At 52.5% G+C, this 19,508-nt stretch overlaps 1 protein-coding gene across 1 annotated transcript; it reads right to left on the bottom strand.

Moving 5' to 3' along the window:
* Positions 1-22: 22 nt before the first annotated feature.
* Positions 23-18,807, bottom strand: Wnt9a (Wnt family member 9A). Its single transcript, XM_059270646.1, has 5 exons — positions 18,741-18,807; positions 18,521-18,611; positions 4,425-4,681; positions 3,431-3,693; positions 23-1,215 (listed from the first exon to the last, which is right to left on the bottom strand). Exons 1-5 carry the CDS (start codon positions 18,805-18,807, stop codon positions 733-735), a joined length of 1,161 nt encoding a protein of 386 aa, XP_059126629.1. The 3' UTR covers positions 23-732.
* Positions 18,808-19,508: the final 701 nt, after the last annotated feature.

The raw sequence follows: 19,508 nt of genomic DNA, 5'->3' as shown, positions 1-19,508 counted from the left end.
CAGATCAGGAGGCAAGGGGATAGAGAAAATAATAATTACTATATTAGTTAAATAATAATAATTTAAAAGTCACTGATACTCCGAGGAAGTGCTCAGGGTCAGAGGGCCAGAGGCTGGGCCCCGGAGACGGAGTGGCTGCTCTCTCCTAGTGGTTTGGCGCTCTGAAGACAGTGCTGGCATCAGGCTGCTGGGCCAGAAGGGCAGCCGTGTGGTTACGAAGGTGCACCTGTCCTCCAAGCCTCCGAGGAAGCCAAGAGGCAGGGAGGACCAGTCAACACACTGGTCCCTGATGAGGGCTACACTCTAGGGACTGATGTGTCAGGGATGGAGGCAACTGAGAAAGCATTACTGCAACGCTCTCGGGTCGGGGGAGGAAGCTCGGGCCCAGGGCATAAGCGAAAGGGTTGAGGAGGCCAGACAGGGGCCAGCCCCGCCCTCTGGGCCTTTGAGAAGGGAGACAGCCAACCAGCTGTCCACACACCAGGGCCCCAGGGTGCTAGGGGCACCTCTCCTTCCTTGCAGACCTTTTGTGTTGTTTGTGACACCTGCGCCCCCCACACAGCAGGACGGGCTGGACCTGCAGGGCTCACTCTACGCAGGTGAAGACCCCTCGCACGATGTGCGACGCCTGCACCCCGGCAGAGCCCAGGGGTCAGCTCCCGCGGGTGTAGCATTCTTCTGGTACTGTGTGCAAAGCCCACACCCTTCGCGGCAGGGCCCCGGGGCCTCGGGTCAGCCCTTGCAGGTGTAGACCTCCTCTCGCTGTGTACACTGCCTGCACTCCACGTAACAGCACCAGCGTACCTGGCATTGGCAGGGCCTGGTCACCACCCGGCTCTGTGTGTTGTGGCCACGGCCACAACAGATACTCTCACAGTTCTTCTCACGGTGGCACCTGCGGCCTGCAGTGCCGGGGGAAAAGCGGCCGGCTAGGCAGAAGCTGGGAGAGTCATCCAGGTGCACCAGCTCTGGTGTTCGGGGCAGTGGGTCACCGCCTCCTGACCCAGAGGCCCGGCCCCTCGGTGGGGAGATGGCACCAGCCTCGCCGGTGGCTTCATTGGTCGTGCTGCCCACCTTGAGCGCGGTCTCATATTTGTGTTTCAGGTGCTTGCCCACCTCGTGGAAGGGTGCTAGCTGCCGCCAACAGGTCCGCACCGTGCAGGAGCCAGACACGCCATGGCATTTGCAGGTGGTCTCAACTCCGGCCTTTATCACCTGCAGCCGGGAGAGGGAGCATGAGGAGCATGCCAGGAAGGCCCAGAAACACCAGAGGCTGGCACCTCAGCCCACCCTTCTTGCCCACGGTGCGGCCCTCACAGAGACCAAGACCAGAGCCTGGCCAGCAGGGGTCAGCACTGTGCAGCACACAGGAAGCCCAGCAACCAGGACCATAGTCTGGCTCTTCCCCCTCCTAGTCAGGACTGCCAGGGGACAGAGGCCCTAAGGCCAGTACCTTGACTTCCAGGACAGACCTCTGCACCTCTGTGACACTGGCTGAGCCCACACCCGCTTTGAGACACTTCCTGCCTAACCTTATAACCATCCCTGCCATCAACAGTTACAGCCTTGCCAGGGTCAATCCTGCTGATCTCAGCACACTGCTCATTGGGCGGATGAAGACAAGGATCCCCTGGTGCTCTCTGCCCGGGCTGACCACACCCCTCCTGAGTACCGAGCTCCATGTGGACGTAGCAAACTCAAGCCCTACCCACTTAAGGGTCGGCCTGTGAGGGAGTGGCTGCAGATGCAGCAGATGCAGAGAAAGGTGGGAAGTAAGCTTCAGTAAAGGAAACTTCTTAAGCAAATGCTGCGCCTAGGAGAGCCCCATGGCCACAGGTCGGAGCAGGCATGGCCGAGCACCAAAATTCCAAGTCTGGTAAGCCTCCAGGGAACCCTGGCCAGGCCTTTCTCTTCTCGGGACTTAAGGTTCCGCCTGAGGGATCTTCCGCCTGACCTCTCATGCCTCGGGTCCCTCCAAATGCTGTTTCAAATCTTAGAGGGTTGTGGGACGGAAGAATGTCAGGGAGGGGAGAACCTCTTCCCAGGTGGGCCCTAAGCCACTGCTGAGCTCCCAAGCTGGCCCCCAGGAGCGTCCATTGGAGAGGGATTAAGAAGTGTAGTTACTTCCTCACTCTCCTGCCAAGCAACCAGAGTCCCACTTAACCACGCTTTCCTGAGAAACCAGGACAGATTTAATTAAAGCGCGGCTGCCTGGGAGCAGTAAGCTGATGGAGCACGTTCACACATTCTGACTTTTCATTAATAGCTCAAAAGGGTAAGGTGGGGAGGGAGGGTCCAGCAGGAAAGAAAAGAACAGCCTGGCCTTGAAGATTGAATCTGCCCTCCCGGGCGTCCCTCCCCGCTAGCCTAGGCCTGGGAAGGCACTGGTTGGAAAGAAAGCAGACCAATCCTTTAATAAGTGGGGGATTCAGAACTCCGATTACTCAATAACAAGGAGCTCAGGGCAGGACGGGCTCTAATTACCTTGCTGTCCTCCCCAGACTGGAGATGCAGAGCCAGGCAAGGGGAGGAGGAAAGGCCCCTAGCTCCTGAGGGAGGTATGGACCCTGCTTTCCCAAGCCCCAGGCTAGCGTTTGGAATCTGGGTCATTCAAAGATGAGGTGGGGGGGGGGGAGATGTGCACAGGGTTCTATCTTGATCCCATTCGGCAACAGGTAAACCAGGAGCTTCAGAGTTGTAAGTGACATCCAAGACATTCAAGAGGTCAGGCAACTCCAGAGCTTGGCCATGCCTGCAGCTCACAGCTCCCCAAAGGCCTACTAGAGAGCTAATACATCCCCTTCTCGCTTGTTTGTAGAGTTGAGTCTCTGTCTTCCAGAACAGTCTTAGCCACAGACAACATTGGGCAGCCTGGGCAAACTGGTCCTGGACCTTGTGCTCTTCCTTGGAACCTCCCATCTACTCTACTGTGGCTGCTCTCTACTTCTGCGGTGACTCGGCAGGTCACTTTGGCAGGTAGGATACAACCGCCAGCCTCTGGGGTGACTGTCCGGAGAGACTATCCCCAGGTCCTTGACTTGCCAGGAACAGGTGCAGAAAGGAAGAAGACCCTTCCCTAGACTACCATGAGGCACCTCCATGACTAGGGACCCCATCTGTCTCATCTCTAAGCAGGATTCCAGGTCCTGGCTGGAACTGCACGGCTAGAACGGGCAGCTCCTGACTCCTCCCAGCCCCTTTTCTTCTTGGGTCCTGCCCCCCCCCCCCCCCACACACACACACGGCCCTCCTCCAATTATTCACTCTTCCTCCATCCACCCCATGCCCGGCCCCAGCCTCCTTGTACCCAGCCTCTCCCACCTGCCCTGTATAGGTCTACTTAGTGCCCAGCCCTAAGATACTCACTGAGGCCCAGCTCCTCTCGGACACACAACCTCCCCCATGCCGCCCTGTGCCCCAGCCGGCTTGCCTTCACACCCACGAGGTTGTTGTGGAAGTCCACTCGGGCTCGCAGGTCCTTGCTCGACCGCCGGCCCAGGAACTCCTTGACAAACTTGCTGCTGTACTTGAGATTGTCTCCACAGCCACCCCACTGCCAGGCCTCACGGTTTTCCAGGTCAGGCGCCTCATCACAGGTACAGCGCTCCATGCGCCCTGCGCTGCACGCCTTGGCCAGTGCGTGTGTCAGGCCCGCAGAAGAGATGGCGTAGAGGAAGGCGGTCTCCTTGAAGCCTGGGGACGGCAGCAGAGTTAGCGAGGCCCAGTGGACAGCCAGGCACTGTAACTTCACAGGCCACCTGCCAATTTCACATGTGTGCTAGCTAGGTAGGGAGTGGGGTACTGGGCCTTTGAGGGCTTTAAGGCTTCAGAGACTACTGTGGTACCTCTAGCCTGGTAGTCACAGATCTCATCCAGGTCCCCAATGTCTTGGCCTGTCCCTGGGGTCCTTGATGAATCAAGCCTTAGACCTCAGGTCCTCTACTAACTTGTGTATTATCTATCATCTATCTATCTATCTATCTATCTATCTATCTATCTATCATCTATCTATCTATCTATCTATCTATCTATCTATCTATCTATCAATCATCTATCTATCTATCTATCATCTATCTGTCTTCATCATCATCTACCTATCAATTATTTATCTGCATATTTCCTATTATCGATCCACGTCTATATATCATCTATTTATTATCAGTCATCTATCATCTATCTATGCACCTATATTGGCAAGTACTCTACCACTGAATTAACCACTATTCCCTCAGGTCCTCAGTTTTTAAGGTTATGAAGAGACTCCCATGAGCTCCTGTGCCCAGTGGAAGGAGGGGCAAGGAGGATTTGGCCTGGGCCTGAGGGTTTCAAAGTTGATGGTATGCTGCCACCTGCGCACACATCCACACATGACAGGGAGAGCCTGGAGGGTAAGGCTGGCTGCAGGGAAGCAAGCGAGAGCTCACCTCGCTTGAGCAGGCTGGCTCGGTAGCGGCCCTCCAGGGTGCAGTTCCAGCGTTCAAAGCGGAACTGGTACTGGCACTCCAGCGCACTCATGCTCACAGCCTCCACCAGTGTCTCGGCCACACCCGGGTCCCTGCGGCACATACGTCGCTGCTTGCGCTCCAGCTTCAGCCTGTCACAGGCCTTGTAGTGTGCTTGGGCTGCCGCCTCGGTCTCCAGGGTCAGAGGGAGGATCGTCAGGGGTTCACTGCCGGTTAGCCTGAGGACAGAAAGGAGAGAGTGAGCCCCTGTCCTAGGGTGGGGAGAACCGTCTGCACTGAAGTGTCTGAGAGTCTCCCTGGGGACAGAGGAACCAGCGCACTAAGCCATGTTAGAGGACAGGAAAGGGAAGACCCCGGAAAGAATCAGGCAGTACATAAAGACCTTCCCCGAACCTATCTGCTCTCACACTTATCAGCACTGCCCTGTTCCCTACAGAATACAGAGGGACCCCCATGTAGCCCAAGGCCCTCCCAGCTGCCCAGGCCTGGCCTCTAACAGCTATGTAGCTGTCCCGCCTGTCCCAGTTGATACCAGCACTGGTGGATAAACACCAGTCCCCAGTCACACTCTCAAGAGCATAGCGCTGTAGGAATACAGCGGGAAATGTAGGACGACAGTGGGCAAAGGGCCAGGGCCAGGACCCAGGCGATGTCCATACTGTCCTCCTCCCCAGCTTGGAGACCCATCCCTGTGCTATTACCAGCCAGGAGTGTCCTGGGCTCGCTTCTTCTCCCTGACCCCCTGAAGCCTGTCTGGATGCCATGTGGTCTGGCTGTGATAGTTCCTCAGCCTCAGGACTGTGGGCACACTGGCCCCCGGAGAAGCAAGCTCTGTTCACCACATTCCCATTCACGGGCCAGGATAGCGTCTACCCTACTGGGTAGGGTCTACTCTAGGATTAGAGAGGAGGGCAGGGCCTGGGGGTACATCAGGGGGAGCAGAGCCTGGGGGTACATCAGGGAGGGGCAGGGCCTTAGAGAAAAAGAAGTTGTCATCTCCAGAGGTTGCAGAGAGACCTCCTGGGTTAGGAGGAAGCTAAGAGGCAAGAAGGCCCAGTCACAGAAGCCTTGAATCATCAAGGGCTAGATGTTGAACACAAAACCTTTGGGGTCCTCCAAAGGAGCTGGGCAGAGCATCTCTCAGGGAGCTTTATGATAAAATGCAAGCCTTCCCACCAACTCTGCTTACACAGACAGCTCCAAGCCTCGGCATCTCAGACACCAGAAGCCTCAGGTGCTTCCACCAAAAAAACAGGGTCAGGGGAAGAGCCAGTGATGCCCAACACTGCAAAAACCAAGAAAGCTGGTGACCTCTGACCTCGGACGGGAATGCCATCACTATGCTCAGAACAGAGCACAGAAAGGCCTCAGCTGCCAATCTTTACATCACCAGGGTACTCCATCCAAGACAACAATGTCAAGGCCCTGAGGAGGGGACTGGGGACTACGTGTGACACGCAACTGGAGATCTGGACAGGTAGAGGGGATCAAGGAATGAGCAGGAAAAAAGGAAGGAGGAAAAGGGTAGAAACGGAAATGTTGAAAGAGACTGGGCAGCATCCCCTGATGCCTGGACATGTCCAGACAACATCAGTTCATGCTCAGCCCGAGGGGACGGAAGGCAGGGTGCCCCTGAATTCTTGGGCAAACATGTATCACCATGTAAACAGGGACTTGAAGAGATCAGGGTCCCTGTCTGGGCCACAGCCTGTCCCTCTACTGTCCTCTGGTGCTGACTTTGTCTCAGAACACTTTTTTTTTTTTTTTTTTAATCTGGATGGCCTCAATACAGGTAACTGGAAGGCATGTCATCAGAATGACAACATTCGGGGGCACAGAAACAGGACTAGGATTTGAGGGTTTGAGTGTCTGATTGAGCGGACTTGGAAGGGGGTGGGGACCACCTAGTCAGGGCAAGGTTCCCAGGAGACCAGCATCAAGTGTAAAAATAGTCCACGGAAGTGCTGGAAGAAAAGGTGAAGGGGCCGGGCGGTGGTGGCGCACGCCTTTAATCCCAGCACTCGGGAGGCAGAGCCAGGCGGATCTCTGTGAGTTCGAGGCCAGCCTGGTCTCCAAAGTGAGTTCCAGGAAAGGCGCAAAACTACACAGAGAAACCCTGTCTTGAAAAACCAAAAAAAAAAAAAAAAAGAAAGAAAAGGTGAAGGGTCCTAAGATCACACTAGGAAGAAGTGTGTCCTTCCTCGTGACTGAGTGCGGGTGTTAGGGGTGAATGTATCTGAATAGCTAAAAGACTACAAGCCTTTGGGGCATTGCAGAGGGCACAGAAATAAGGCAGTAGACCATCTTGGAAGCTGTTTGCAACTTATTTCCCACAATAAACCCAACAGTATGAGTGTGTGTGTGTGTGTGTGTGTGTGACTGTGGACATATATACCTTTCTATAAATGAATGGCCACAAGAAGTAGATGGGAGTAAGAGGTCCTGGTGTAGTGTCTGAGAGTGATGCCTAATGCTGTGCTTCCTACCTCAAAGGTCTTCCCTGGGCTCATGCTTTGCTCTCCTGCGGCGGCATTATTTTGGGAGCCTTCTCCGGGAAGTGTGGCATGGCTGGTAGAGGTAGGCCATAGGGGTGGGCCTTAGATGGCTCTGCTCAGCCCTTGGTTCTCGTCACATCCTTGGCTTCCTGGCCCAGAGTGAGGCAAACAGCCTCTGCCACACACTCCACCATGCCTCACCCACCATGACGGACTGAAACCCTCTGAAATCCTGAGCCTGAACACAACCTCCATTAAGTTGTTTGTGTTGGGTATTTTAGTTATTGGGATGTAAAAGTCACTAACATAATAGATGACAGTAATGTGCTATGCGTCCCAAACAGCTAGAAAGATTCTGAAAGTTGAAGAACTGAAGTATTTTAGAAGACCGTGTTTACTCTAACTTCAAAACCAAAAAAACCTGCACGTATGAAAACATCACTGACTCCCCCTTAGTATGCACATTTTTTTTTTTTATGTATCAGTTAAAAAATGAAGAAAATAGCCAGGGAGTGTGGCACATGCCTTTAATCCCAGCACACAGGAGGCAAAGACAGGCAAATCTCTGTAAGTTCAAGGCTAGCCTGGTCTACAGAGTGAGTTCCAGGGCAGCCAGGACTATATAGAGAAACACTGTCAAACAAAACAAAACAATTCCCAAGAGAGGACTAGTGCAGGGATCAATGAGATGGCTCAGCAGGTTAAGGGGCTTGCAGCCAAGACTGCCAATCTAAGTCTGATAGCCAGAACCCACATGGAAGGAGAGAACCAATTCCTGAAAGCTGTCATGTGACAACATCCACATGCATTCTGTGACACACATGCATACTCCCCATCCCCAACCCCCAACACACAGACACTTTTTAAAAAAGAAAATACAACTGTTCTTAGAACTCAGGTGCTCATCTTCACTGAAAACACACACATACACACACACACACACACACACACATACACATACACACACACACACACACACACACACACACACACACACACATGTGATGGCACAGGCATGTCATCCCAGTCACCCAGGAAGGAGGGTTATGAGTTCAATGCCATCCTGGGCCAAAAAGCGAGACCCAGTCAGAAAAACAGAAAGAGGGGAAGGAGAAAATGAGAGAAGAAGAGGTGAGGAGAGTTTTGAGCTACAGAAGGTCTGAGCTGGCTAGTTTCAGGTGAGCCTGACACAAGCTAGGGTCACTGGAGAGGAGGGACCTCAACTGAGAAAATGCCTCCATAAGATCCCTATAGGGAAAACTGTAGGGCATTTTCTTAATTAGTTATTGATGTGGAAGGGCCCAACCCATGGTGGTGCCACTGCTGTGCTGCTGGTCCTGGGATCTATAACAGCAGGCTGAGCAGGCCATGAGGAGCAAGCCAGTAAGCAGCACCCCTCCACGGCCTCTGCATCAGCTCCTGCCTCCAGGGTCCTGCCCTGACTTCCTGATGAACAGTGATGAGGAAGTGTGATCCCAATAAGCCCTCTTCTTCCCAAGTAGCTTTGGTCATGGTGTTCCATCCCAGCAACAGTAGCCGCGACCACGACAATGTTCCTATTTACAAAAGTTTGACTTTACAATGGCACAAAGGTGACAGGAATCCGGGAGAGACGGTACCGTGGACTTGCTGTCTGCTCTTCCTGTGCTGGTATTATGCAGCACAAAGCTCCTTGCAGCCGGCCCCAGGGTCCTAAGAGGAACTCGGCTGCTCAGAAGTGACACAGGTGGTCAGCTTACGAGGAAACAGACTTGGTGTTGATTCTACCCCACTCTATGCCAGGCTCCGTGTTCTGAGTGTGTGCACTGGCCTGGCCTGAGCTGGGATGTTGGATGGAGGGGGTATATTCCATGCACTTTTGGCTTTTAATATGCCATAGGTTTCTCAGGGCATAACCTATCTTAAGTCAAGGCGCACTGTGCCACGTGGCCCTCCCTCGTGGTAGAATGCAGTGCTGGCTAGTGTTCAAAAAAGAAGTAGAGAAGGGCTGGATCTGCCTGATCTACTGTGCCCTGGAGTGAGCAGCAGCCCTGTGCCAACACAGAGCCCACCCAACACCCCACAGATGGCATGCCTAGAAGCTTGCAGACAGACTTGGAGACAGAGGAAAACACTCAGGACAGGCCACCTGGGGAGGGGGAGCACATTCTTTTCTTCACAGCTGTGTGCATCCCTGGGCACAGATGGCTTCTCCACAAACACGTGGCAAGTGCCTGCCTATATGACTCTCTACCCAGAGGTTGTGGCCCTGCAGCCCAGACAGCATCCTCTGTATCCTGTCCTGGCATGGCACAGGCCCTGCCCACTGGACCAGCTGCCTGCCACACACAGAGCACCTGCTGCCAGGCTCAACGCAGCTGCCGCCCAGCCCTGGTGGTGTCTGGCCTAACATGGCAGACAGAGCCAGCTGCACAGTTCAGTACAGCCACCCAGCTGGGTACACACATCTTTCCAGGCAGGGGTGTGGGTTTCTCTTGAGGCCAGGGGCCTCATGCACTCTACATGGTCTTCTGGGCAACCAAAGTCCGTAACTCAATCACATACCACATCTATTTCTCTGATTCTGTATCTATCTACACATAGGCCCCTCATCTTCTCACACACACACACACACACACACACACACACACACACACACACACGCGCGCGCACTACAGTGGATTAAACAGGGGGCCAAGGATGCAGTTCCATTGGCAGAGTACCTGTCTGGCACGCTCAAAACCCTGGGTTCTATAAACCGGGCATGATTGCACATACCTGTAATTCCAGCATGTGGGCAGTAGAGGCAGGAGGGTCAGAACTCAAGGTCACCCTTGGCTACATAGTGAGACTGAGGCCAGTCTGAGTGACACGAGACCCTGTCTCAAAAGAGATGGTTCAAGTGTTTAGAGCACTTGTTGCTCTTGCAGGGGACTGGGATTCAATCCCAGAATATATATGGTGACTTACAATCATCCATAAATGCTGGGACTCTGACACCCTCTTCTGACCTCCATGGGCATTAGACGTGTGTGTGGTACACATACCCTCATCAGACAAAACACTCATCCATATAAGATAAAATAAATAAATGAAGAAGATGACCAAAAGTGGATTACAATGACCTAAACCTTAGTCTAAACTAACTACTAAAAATACAGGGGAAAGGACTGATCTTGGTAGTTTTGTTTGTCGTTTTCACATGACCCTAAAAGCACACCGAATGGAAGTAAAAACAGAGAACAGGACTGTACAGAGGTAAGATGCTTCTCCAGGGCAGGGAAGCAATCAACAGAGAAAGAGACCCTTGCAGAGGAGGAGGGGTTAGTGTCCAATTCAGTAGCAAGGAATAACCCCTTGAAAACCAGCCAAGGCAGGCTCAGTGATTAAGAGCACTCTGCTCGTCCAGAGGACCCAGGTTCAATTCCCAGCACCCACATGGTAGCTCACAGCAGTCTGTAAGTCATCTCAAGGGATCCAATGATCTCTTCTGGCTTCTGTGAGTACTGCATGCACATGGTCCCCAAACATACTTTCAGGCAAAACAACATTTGTTAAAAAACCCAAAAAACAAAATGAATAAACAAACGAAACACAACAGCAACTAACCAAGGAGATGACTCCAAATCACTAGGGAAATGCCAATCAAAAACTCAATAAGGTATCACCTCACCACAGCATGTGGAGCTCTGATCACCACTGGAAGGGATGGAAATTAACACAGCTATTGTGGAAGAAAGTCGGGGGGACCCCAAAGACAAAAACAAAACTAGAACTATCAGAGATCCACCATCTTAATACTTTTCTATTGCTATGGTAAAACACCATGACCAAGGCAATTTATAGATGAGTGTATTGAAGGCTCACAGTTCCAGAGGGTGACTCCATGATCATTAATGGCAGGGAGCATGGCGGCAGGCAGGCAGGCAGGCATGGTATTGGAGCAGTAGCTGAGGGCTTACGTCCCGAGACACAATCATGAGATAGAGAGCTAACTGGAAATGGCATGGGGTTTTGAACTGCAAAGCCCACCCCCAGTAACACACCTACACTTCCAACAAGACCACACCGCCTAATCCTTCCCAAACAGGTCCAATTGGGGACTGACTATTCAGACAAATGAGCCTAAGGGGCCATTCTCATTCAAAGCACCACTCTGGCGACCATACTCCTGGGCATATATCTAAAGGAAATTAAGTCACTTTGTCAGAGACGCCTGCATCTCTGTGTCTACTGCATTGTCACAAGAACAGACAAATGGAAGCATCCTCGGTGTCCATCAACTTATATATAGATAACGACATCACAGCATACCCACATCACGGAGGAGTTCACATCATTTATGGTTATTCATGAGGAGCTAGGGATCATTATGTTAGGTGAGTTAGTCAAGCACAGAAAGACAAGTTCACTCATAAGAGCAAGGTGAGAAAGCTCAACTCAGAAGTGGTGGATGGTTGTCACCAGGTGTGCTGGGGAGGAAGTTGGTAAAAAGATACAAAAGATACAAAATCTCAATGAAACAGTCTGCGCATAGCCAGTGAGGTCAACACAGGACAGAGAGCTGGACAGCGCCCACCCTCAGAGAGTGTGTGGGAATACAGGCTCTTGAACACATTGAGCTCACTTCCTTTGAAACATCCAGAAGGGGATGGCCGGTTCTACTTTTAGCTTCCTCAGGAACGGCCTATTTGATGCTCCCACTAACTGTGCAAGAACCCCTTTTCCACCCCAATGCCATTTTTTTTTCTTTGCTTCCATGTAGCAGTGAGAGCCTTCAGCACAGTGTCGTGGCATCCGCTGACTGTATCCCACACTCAGCGTCCCTGGCCCACACTACTGTGGCCTTTGGCTAGCAGAGAGCTGACCTGGGGCCCTGCAGCAGGTATGAAAACACACAGCCACGCCTCCTAATAGCTGACAGAAATACAGTCAAATCAACGTCACAACTTTGTCATCCAGATGCAGCCAGCCTAGCACAAGGATGCCCCCCAAAGACAACAGAGGACAGAGAGGCAAGAGCTGAGACAGGTACCCACACATGTGCCAGACTTTGGACTACTACATGAGGGAAACCAGGGGCAGCTAGCATCTTCTCAGTGTATATGGGGTGAGTCAGGCATTCTGTGTCACTCTGGCACATCAAAGGCCAACTCCTGATACCACACCATTCATGATGAGAGCCAGACACACTGAGCAGGGTAGAATAGCTCTCTGGGTCTCCGTTCAGACTCTCAGTGGAAGGCACCCATAATCAAATGTTGCTTGCATCTCTGGGGGAGTGAGCATCCGCCTGCAGAGGGGAGACACAGAAACCCACAGCTTTGGCAGATCCTCTATTCTGGAGCAAAGTCCTGAGAACTCGCCTTGGTCAGGGTGGCTCTGCCTTCTGCGTGGCTGGGCTCTGACTGGGGGGTCTCACCTGTGTGCCCTTTGCTCTTCCCAGTGAGTCTAAGTTTGGAGTGAACCTTCTGCTGATCTTCCCTGGAAGAGCTAACACCAGAGGGAAGCATTTAAGATCGTCCTGAACCATGCCCTTGGGACAGTTCTCACCCCACTCTGCCACCTCTTGTCACTGTAACACTCTGACTGGGATATCAATCACCTACTGTTAAGTTCACACATTTAAAGACTGTCGATGTATTATTCAGAGACATATGTAACAATCATCAGCATCAAATTCAGGACTTCCTCCATAGCTGGGTGTGGGGTGCACACCAGGGTTTGGGAGCCAGAGGTAGGCAGATCTCTGAGTTCAAGACCAACCTGATCTATATAGATCTAGTGCTGGGACAGACAGGGTTACACAGTGAAACCCCGTCTCAAAACAGACAGACAGACAGACAGAAACACTTATCTAGGGGCTGGAGAGATGGCTCAGTTGTTAAAAGCATTTATTGTTCTTACACATAACCAGGTTCAGTTCCCAGTACCTGTATGGCAGCTCACAACTGTCTGTAGCTCCAGTTTTGGGACACCCTCTTCTGGCCTCCATGGGCACTTTTATGTATGTGGTACACATATATGCATGCAGGCAAAATAGTAATACACATAAAATGAAAATAAATTAAAAATTTTTAATTTCTCCAGGCGGTGGTGGCTCACGCCTTTAATCCCAGCACTCGGGAGGCAGAGCCAGGTGGATCTCTGTGAGTTCGAGGCCAGCCTGGGCTACAGAGTGAGTTCCAAGAAAGGCTCAAAGCTACACAGAGAAACCCTGTCTTGAAAAACCAAAAAAATAAAAAATAAAAAAAATTTTAATTTCTTTGTGTGTGTGTGTGTGTGTGTGTGTGTGTGTGTGTGTGTGTGTGTGTGTGGAGGCGGTGGTGATGTCTGTGTACCACGGTGCATATGTAGAGGTCAGAGGCCAGCATGCAGAAGTGGATTTTTTCCTTTCCACTACACGGGGGATCTTGGGCTTCAAACCCAGTCCACTAGGCTTGGCAGCAAGCACCCTTACCTGATGAGCCATCTTAACAGCCCTCCTCCTTACGTTTTGAGACAGGGCCTCTCACTGAATCTAGAGCTTGCCAATGAGGACGCTGCCTAGCCAGCAAGCCCTAGGGACCTCCCAGTCTCTGTGTCCCCAACCCTGGGGTTACAGGCCTACATCACACCTTCACACCTTCACACCTGTATTTTTCCATGGGTCCCGGGGGTCCAGGCTCCTGTGACTGCATAGTAAGCACTTTACCAACTGAGCCACTCTGCGTGCTTCCTATGAATGGAGCCAGGCGACAGCTGTCCTTTGTGACTGTTTATTTCCCTAGGTCACACACTCCTGGCTCATCCATGTAAAGAATATGAAGAGCCCTCTCCTTTAGCTGGAAACATTCCCCAGTGCGGAAGGACGTTTTGCTTGTTTACTCATTGATGGATGGGTACTTGGATTGTTTCTGCCTTCCAGAGATCATGTGGACCTGTTTTGTTTCTTGTGGGTGTGCCCCTGGGATGGGAATTGCTGGGTCAAGGACCTTCCAGGAACTGTCAGCGTGTTCTCCAAAGCAGCTGCCCCACCTTACATCATCAGGCAGGGTTTCTGAGTTTTCCTGGCCGCCCATGAAGGAGCAGTGCACCGACTAGGGATACGACATTGCTGCTGTCGCCTGTCTCCCCATGACCACCTTTGTACTGGCTTAAAAGGCTTTCATTCCTTCTGAGGGGATTCTGCTCAGTGCTTCCAAGCCTCGCTCCACCTCAAACTTAGGCACAGAAGGCATCAACCACCATCATCCCAGTCACCGCTAACCTGCAGCTTCATCACCAGCCCCAGGCGGCCGCACAGAGCCTGAGTCACAGCCTTAAAGCATCATACAGGGTCTGAGTCAGAAGCATACATAGATCAACACAGAATCCAACTCACAACCTGAGTTCATCCTACAGAGCCCAAGTCATAACTTCAGAAAACTATACAGAGCCCGAGTCGCCGTCTCGGGATTTCATATGGAATCTGATCTCCAACTTCATCAACAGGCTGAGCTTACGTCAGAACCCAGTCCTCACTGTCTCTCTGCATTCCCCCACTGTCTGTGGCTGACTTGGTATGTTTTCTCTCATGCTCTCAACTCCCACATCCACATGTTTTGATGGGTGTCTCACCAGGAGCCTTCATCATACCACACTGGATCACTGGCTCTTTGCTCAGCCTTGCCATGAAGTGTTGACCCTATAAGGGCAAAGGTCTTGGCTTGCTGTTTTTTGTTGTTGTTGTTTTGTTTTGTTTTCTTGTTGTTTTTGTTTTTTTTTTTTTTCATCCGGTCTGTGGACCATACCTGCCCATTTTAAACCTTCTCTTAATTTCATTTTAGGGATCCTCCCCCCAATTTCCCCTCTACTCATTTACAGTTTAGTAGTTAATAACACCCCTTCCCATTTTCTCAGTTCTCCTTGACAGGAGGCTGTCACTCACCGAAGTCCAATGCAGGTGTAGGTCACCTGTTCACATTCTTGCCCCCAATGACATGCTCTCATGTACTTTAGGTCCAGCTCAGGGCCAAGGAAGCATCATGTCACAGTCAGCATCGTCTCACCTGTCACTCCACAGAGGCCATTCTCTCTGTACTTCCAGGGATGGGGCAGGCAAGCTGCCAGAGTGAGTGTCAGCCCCCTGGCTCCCATGAACATCATGTCATCTGTGTCTTGTTCCCTCTGGCTCCTCTTGCAAGTGTCTTCAGTATTCACAGATGTACCATAATTGAATAAATTCCTGTGAAATCCACTCTTATCCTCTGTCTGGGCTTTACCCATCCACTGTTTCTTGACTCTTCTGTATAGCTCTATTTTGGAAAGTCCTTGCCCTTTCAGAACATCAGCCCTGTCTGCTCCTCCCCTGCTCTGGACCTTCCCAGTGGGGAGGCAGCGCCCCTGTCCCACATCTGTCTGCCTCTCCACCAGCTCTGGGTAATTTCTTCTGACCGGCTCCCAATGTGCTAATTCCCTTCAGCTGTTTTGAATCTGCTTCTCAACCCATCTGTCACTGGCACTTTTCCCCCCTGGTTGTTTGGTGTTTCCAAACTGCTGGGTCAGTTTTTTTGTGGGTTCTCTCTGTACAGAGATTCCTAGCCTATCTGCTTTCATCGGAACTCCCCCACCCTCTACTTAAAGCGCAGCGAGCGTGAGTGTGCCGCTCTAGAGCCTGCTGGGGCTGGGGCTGCTTTGCCATGCACGCCTGCTCACCCCCGACTGTGTGCTGGTTGCTGTCTTTGACATGCACAAATTGAAATAAAGTATAAAACATGGAGATGGGGGTACATGGTGACCCCACTAGATAGACATTGACCCAGAGCCTCGAGAAGGAGTCATCTGGAATCTTTGCAGGAAGCATGAAGGTCAAAGTCTTGAAGTCCAGGCCCCTGAAACCAGCAGAGGGTGTCCTTGTAAGAAAAAAAATGAGGAAGCGTTGGAGACTCAGTGGGTCAAAGGCTGACTGAACAAGCGTGAGGACCTACGTTCAGAACTCCAGCACCCATGTAAAGGCCTGGCATGGTGGTGTGCATCTTCAATGCCAGTGCTGAGCAGGTGCGGCAGAAATAGGTGGATCCCTAGTCCTGACGGCCAATCTAGCTTAACTGGTGAGTTTCAGGCTCAACAAGAGCCCGTCTCAAAACATACTGTGAAGGAGGACGTCTGCTGTGGACATCTGGCCTCTACATGCACATTCACACGTGTACATGCCCTTATGTGTGCACACGTGCAAAGACACACCATGAGAAAGAAAGCATTGGGGGTTCCAGGAGTTGGGGGAGACAGGAAGGATTTGCACAGGGGCCTTCAGAAAGAGCTAATACTTGAATTCAGACTTCTAGTCTCCAGAATTGACAGAGAACAAGTTCTTGCTGCATTAACACACCACACTGGTGTGTAGTCACTTGTACAGACCGGGATCCAACAACAGCCCCCCACCTAGCCCACAGAAAATGTTCCCATGTCAAGTAGTCAGGCCGCTGTGGACATGATAGTCCCAACCTCAGAATAAGTTAAGTCCAAGCAAGGCTGGACCCTGGACTGTGCGGGAGACTCAGGCCATCATCAGGTGTCCTCCAAGCTTTGGGGCCCTGATGGTTGTTGGAAAATGTCCACTGAGTGTTCCTTGCTATAGCAGGCACTGGCCTCTGCTGTCCTTTCTCCTGGGAGAGGCTCCGAGCCAACATTGTTATCTCTATGGGTCTACATCTATGGGCTTCACTTTATTGGCCTTTGACAGTTTCAACGTTAACTATCCTCATACACATACACACCCATATACACGGGTTACCCCTACAGAAACATGCACACAGGTGCATTCACACACATGCCAAGACACATACAACACAAACACATTTACACACAGACACACAGGCACACACACAGGCGCACACACACACACACACACACACACACACACACACACACAGCTTCAACTGTTTCCGGCACGACGACATGGGTCATCGTTACTGCAACTAAGGCCCTTACACCACACGTGTTCTCGTTTTGATGGATTGGTGGCTGTTTTCGCCACCCACACAAGCAGGACTCTAAAGGGCAGAGGCTAACATAACGTGGCCAAGACTGCACTGTCTAGAAGGAGAAGCCAGATAAGACCAGAAACCAATAGCAGCCCCAACCCAGCCCACAAGCAAGCCTGACTTAAGATCGCTTCCTTGACAAGAAGGCCAACATAGTCTCCAGGGGGATGCCCACACACCCCCAGTAACCTAAGCCATCCCCAGCTGGCTCTCACACCTTCTCCATCATTCAAGGAGCAACCACTCCAGAAGATGTAAGACCAGCTGGAAAGAGGGAAGAAATCTGTGGCACACGGAACCACATGTGACAGAAATGCCGTTCCAACCCCCAAAGTCCCATGGAGTGAACTGACTTGAGACTGCTGACCCCCTAAGATGCTGAGAGATGGTCCACCGAGAACCCCAGCCCCTCACTGATCTGCAGGAACTTAGCAGAGACCCTTTTATCCCTTTAGAGAGATCAGAGCTGATGACTGCTCCTGAGTCCTGGACAGGCCTCAGGCTGTGACTGCTAAAGGACCCAGGCGCCTCCCTGGTGTACTAGCTAGGTGATCAAGAACTGAGGATAGCTCAAGATGGAAGTGTACCCCAATCCTGCAGCCCACGTTGTCCCCCACACAGGGCAGGCAGATGGGCAGCGCTTATGACAGCAAGCCCCCAAAATTGCTCCCACAATCCTCCATCCCACCAGTAAGTTAGGCCACCCCCGGCCACCCTGCCAGGGAACCAGCTCTCCCCTGGGCCAGGGTGGAGGGAGCCAAGGGTGCAGTTCCAGAAGCCACAGAGCCCAGCCGAGGAAACCTCAGCTCCGCCAGACAGCATTTAATTTCTGTGTGAAACAAAATCAAAACAAATTCCAGCACTGAGAGACGGAACTGAGATTAACCCTCCGCCCTCCCGCAGTCCAGCTTCCAACCCGAGTACCTCCGTGTCCCTGGGGGTGGCAATGCGCCCAGGACAAGGCCAGGGATGTTTTCCACAGAGACACTGGTCAAAGGCTGCAAATGGGCAGCCATCCAGTCTCCCTCTCTCACTGCCCACTGCCCCGAGGAGCCAAGCTCCTGGGGACTGTGGGATAGACAAGCACCATCCAGCTACCACCCCAGGATCCAAGGTGCTGTCCAGCAGACCCCATCCATCACAGGCAAGCATGCTGTGGTGCCACTGTGCTGCACTGGACCCCTGGGAAGAAGATGGGAGCAGAACTTCCCAGAACAGCCACCTCTGTGTCCAGCAACAGTCTTCACAAAAGGCCAGCCATAGGCCTTTGACACTAGAAGCAGGCAGATCTGGGGGACCCTCAGCAGCCTCCAGCACGACCCTGCACAGCAGTCCTCTCTAGAGGACTATACCCCTAGCTACCCAGCCTTCTGACGAGGGGGCTCCCATCTCCATATCCCCATCTGCCAAGATGCAGATGGCCCCAGTGTCCTCAGGCTCCGGGAGCTCCTCGCAAGCATCTTGTCCTGGGCCAGACCTCCAGCCCACTTCCCCTAGCTGCTCCGACCTCAGGTATTGAGATGAAAAACAAACGCAGCTTGCGGCTTGCCTTTTCCATCGCCTCGTCCGGCTGCCTGACCCAAGGTACTCAGGCTGCCAGCTGGGCAGCTGGGTTTCCTCCTGTGGGTAGGGGCATAGGGCCAGCAGGGACCTTGCCAGAGGGGCCAGGCCTGTGGGTCACAGGGGCAGGGCAGTCTGGAGCCACCCAGATCGGCAAGTATGGTGAGCCCGTCCCCAGGCACCTGCCATGGGGGCAGTCAGCCATAGGTGGACTTTCTGATTTACCCAGCTGGGCTCACACTGCATGGCTGCCCGTGAGTGTTCATCCTCATGCACAGGCCCCTTCCTCATAATGATCTCAGACATGCCAGAAGGTAGGACGGCATGCCAGCTAGGGAGCCATGAGCTTGGAGCAGGCACCCACACCTCTTCTTCTAAGATGTGTCTAGTAGGTGAAGTCAGGACTCCAGACAAGGCAGTAGACCAGGCCAGACAATGAGATCAATAAGAAATGCAGACACCGCCCCCCAGGGGAACAGAGGGTCCTCCAATTGCTGGTAGCAGCCTTGAACTACTAGGGGACACAGTGCACAGCTAAGAAGAGACTCATAGAAGACCCTCCTGTATGCCTCAGAATTGAATTAGGGAAAGATTGACACATCTGGGCTGTTATGGAGGCAGTCAGCCAGGCAGATGCCGATTTCCCCCCCACTTCCCAGCAAGAACGCCCCCACTTATGCAGCCAGGGGGCTTGGCTCCATCCACAGGCACCTAAGGCTCGTACCAGGAGCTTCCCAGACTACACAGACAACTGTGCCTTGTCCAGAGCCTGCTGCAGCCAGCCGGGCACCATCAGGGCATCCGCCACACGGCACAATACACAAAGGCAGGCAGCGGGTGCCCGGCAGGCTGGACTGGAGGGCAAGTGCAGGAAGCCTGTCAACAGGTGTCGTCTTTCCAGCAAGGAGCCAGGCAGGCCTGGCTGCCCCCCTCCACCTACCCCTTATCAGCTCATCACCCTCCAGGGTTCAGGGCCTCCCTAGGAGGAATCTATCCTTGTACATTCC

Source organism: Peromyscus eremicus, chromosome 8a (genome assembly GCF_949786415.1).
Source record: "Peromyscus eremicus chromosome 8a, PerEre_H2_v1, whole genome shotgun sequence".
Classification (NCBI taxonomy): domain Eukaryota; kingdom Metazoa; phylum Chordata; class Mammalia; order Rodentia; family Cricetidae; genus Peromyscus; species Peromyscus eremicus.
The sequence above is the reverse complement of the archived record's forward strand: the minus strand, read 5'-3'. Positions and strand labels throughout refer to the sequence as shown.

Excerpts from the sequence above, each read along its gene's own strand:
- Wnt9a (XM_059270646.1), bottom strand. The coding sequence starts at position 18,807 with ATGTCTGAGATCATTATGAGGAAGGGGCCTGTGCATGAGGATGAACAC. Across the intron at positions 18,612-18,740 it reads CTCACGGGCAGCCATGCAGT|GCCTGGCCCCTCTGGCAAGG; the intron begins GTGAGCCCAGCT and ends TGTGACCCACAG. Across the intron at positions 1,216-3,430 it reads ACAACCTCGTGGGTGTGAAG|GTGATAAAGGCCGGAGTTGA; the intron begins GCAAGCCGGCTG and ends TCCCGGCTGCAG.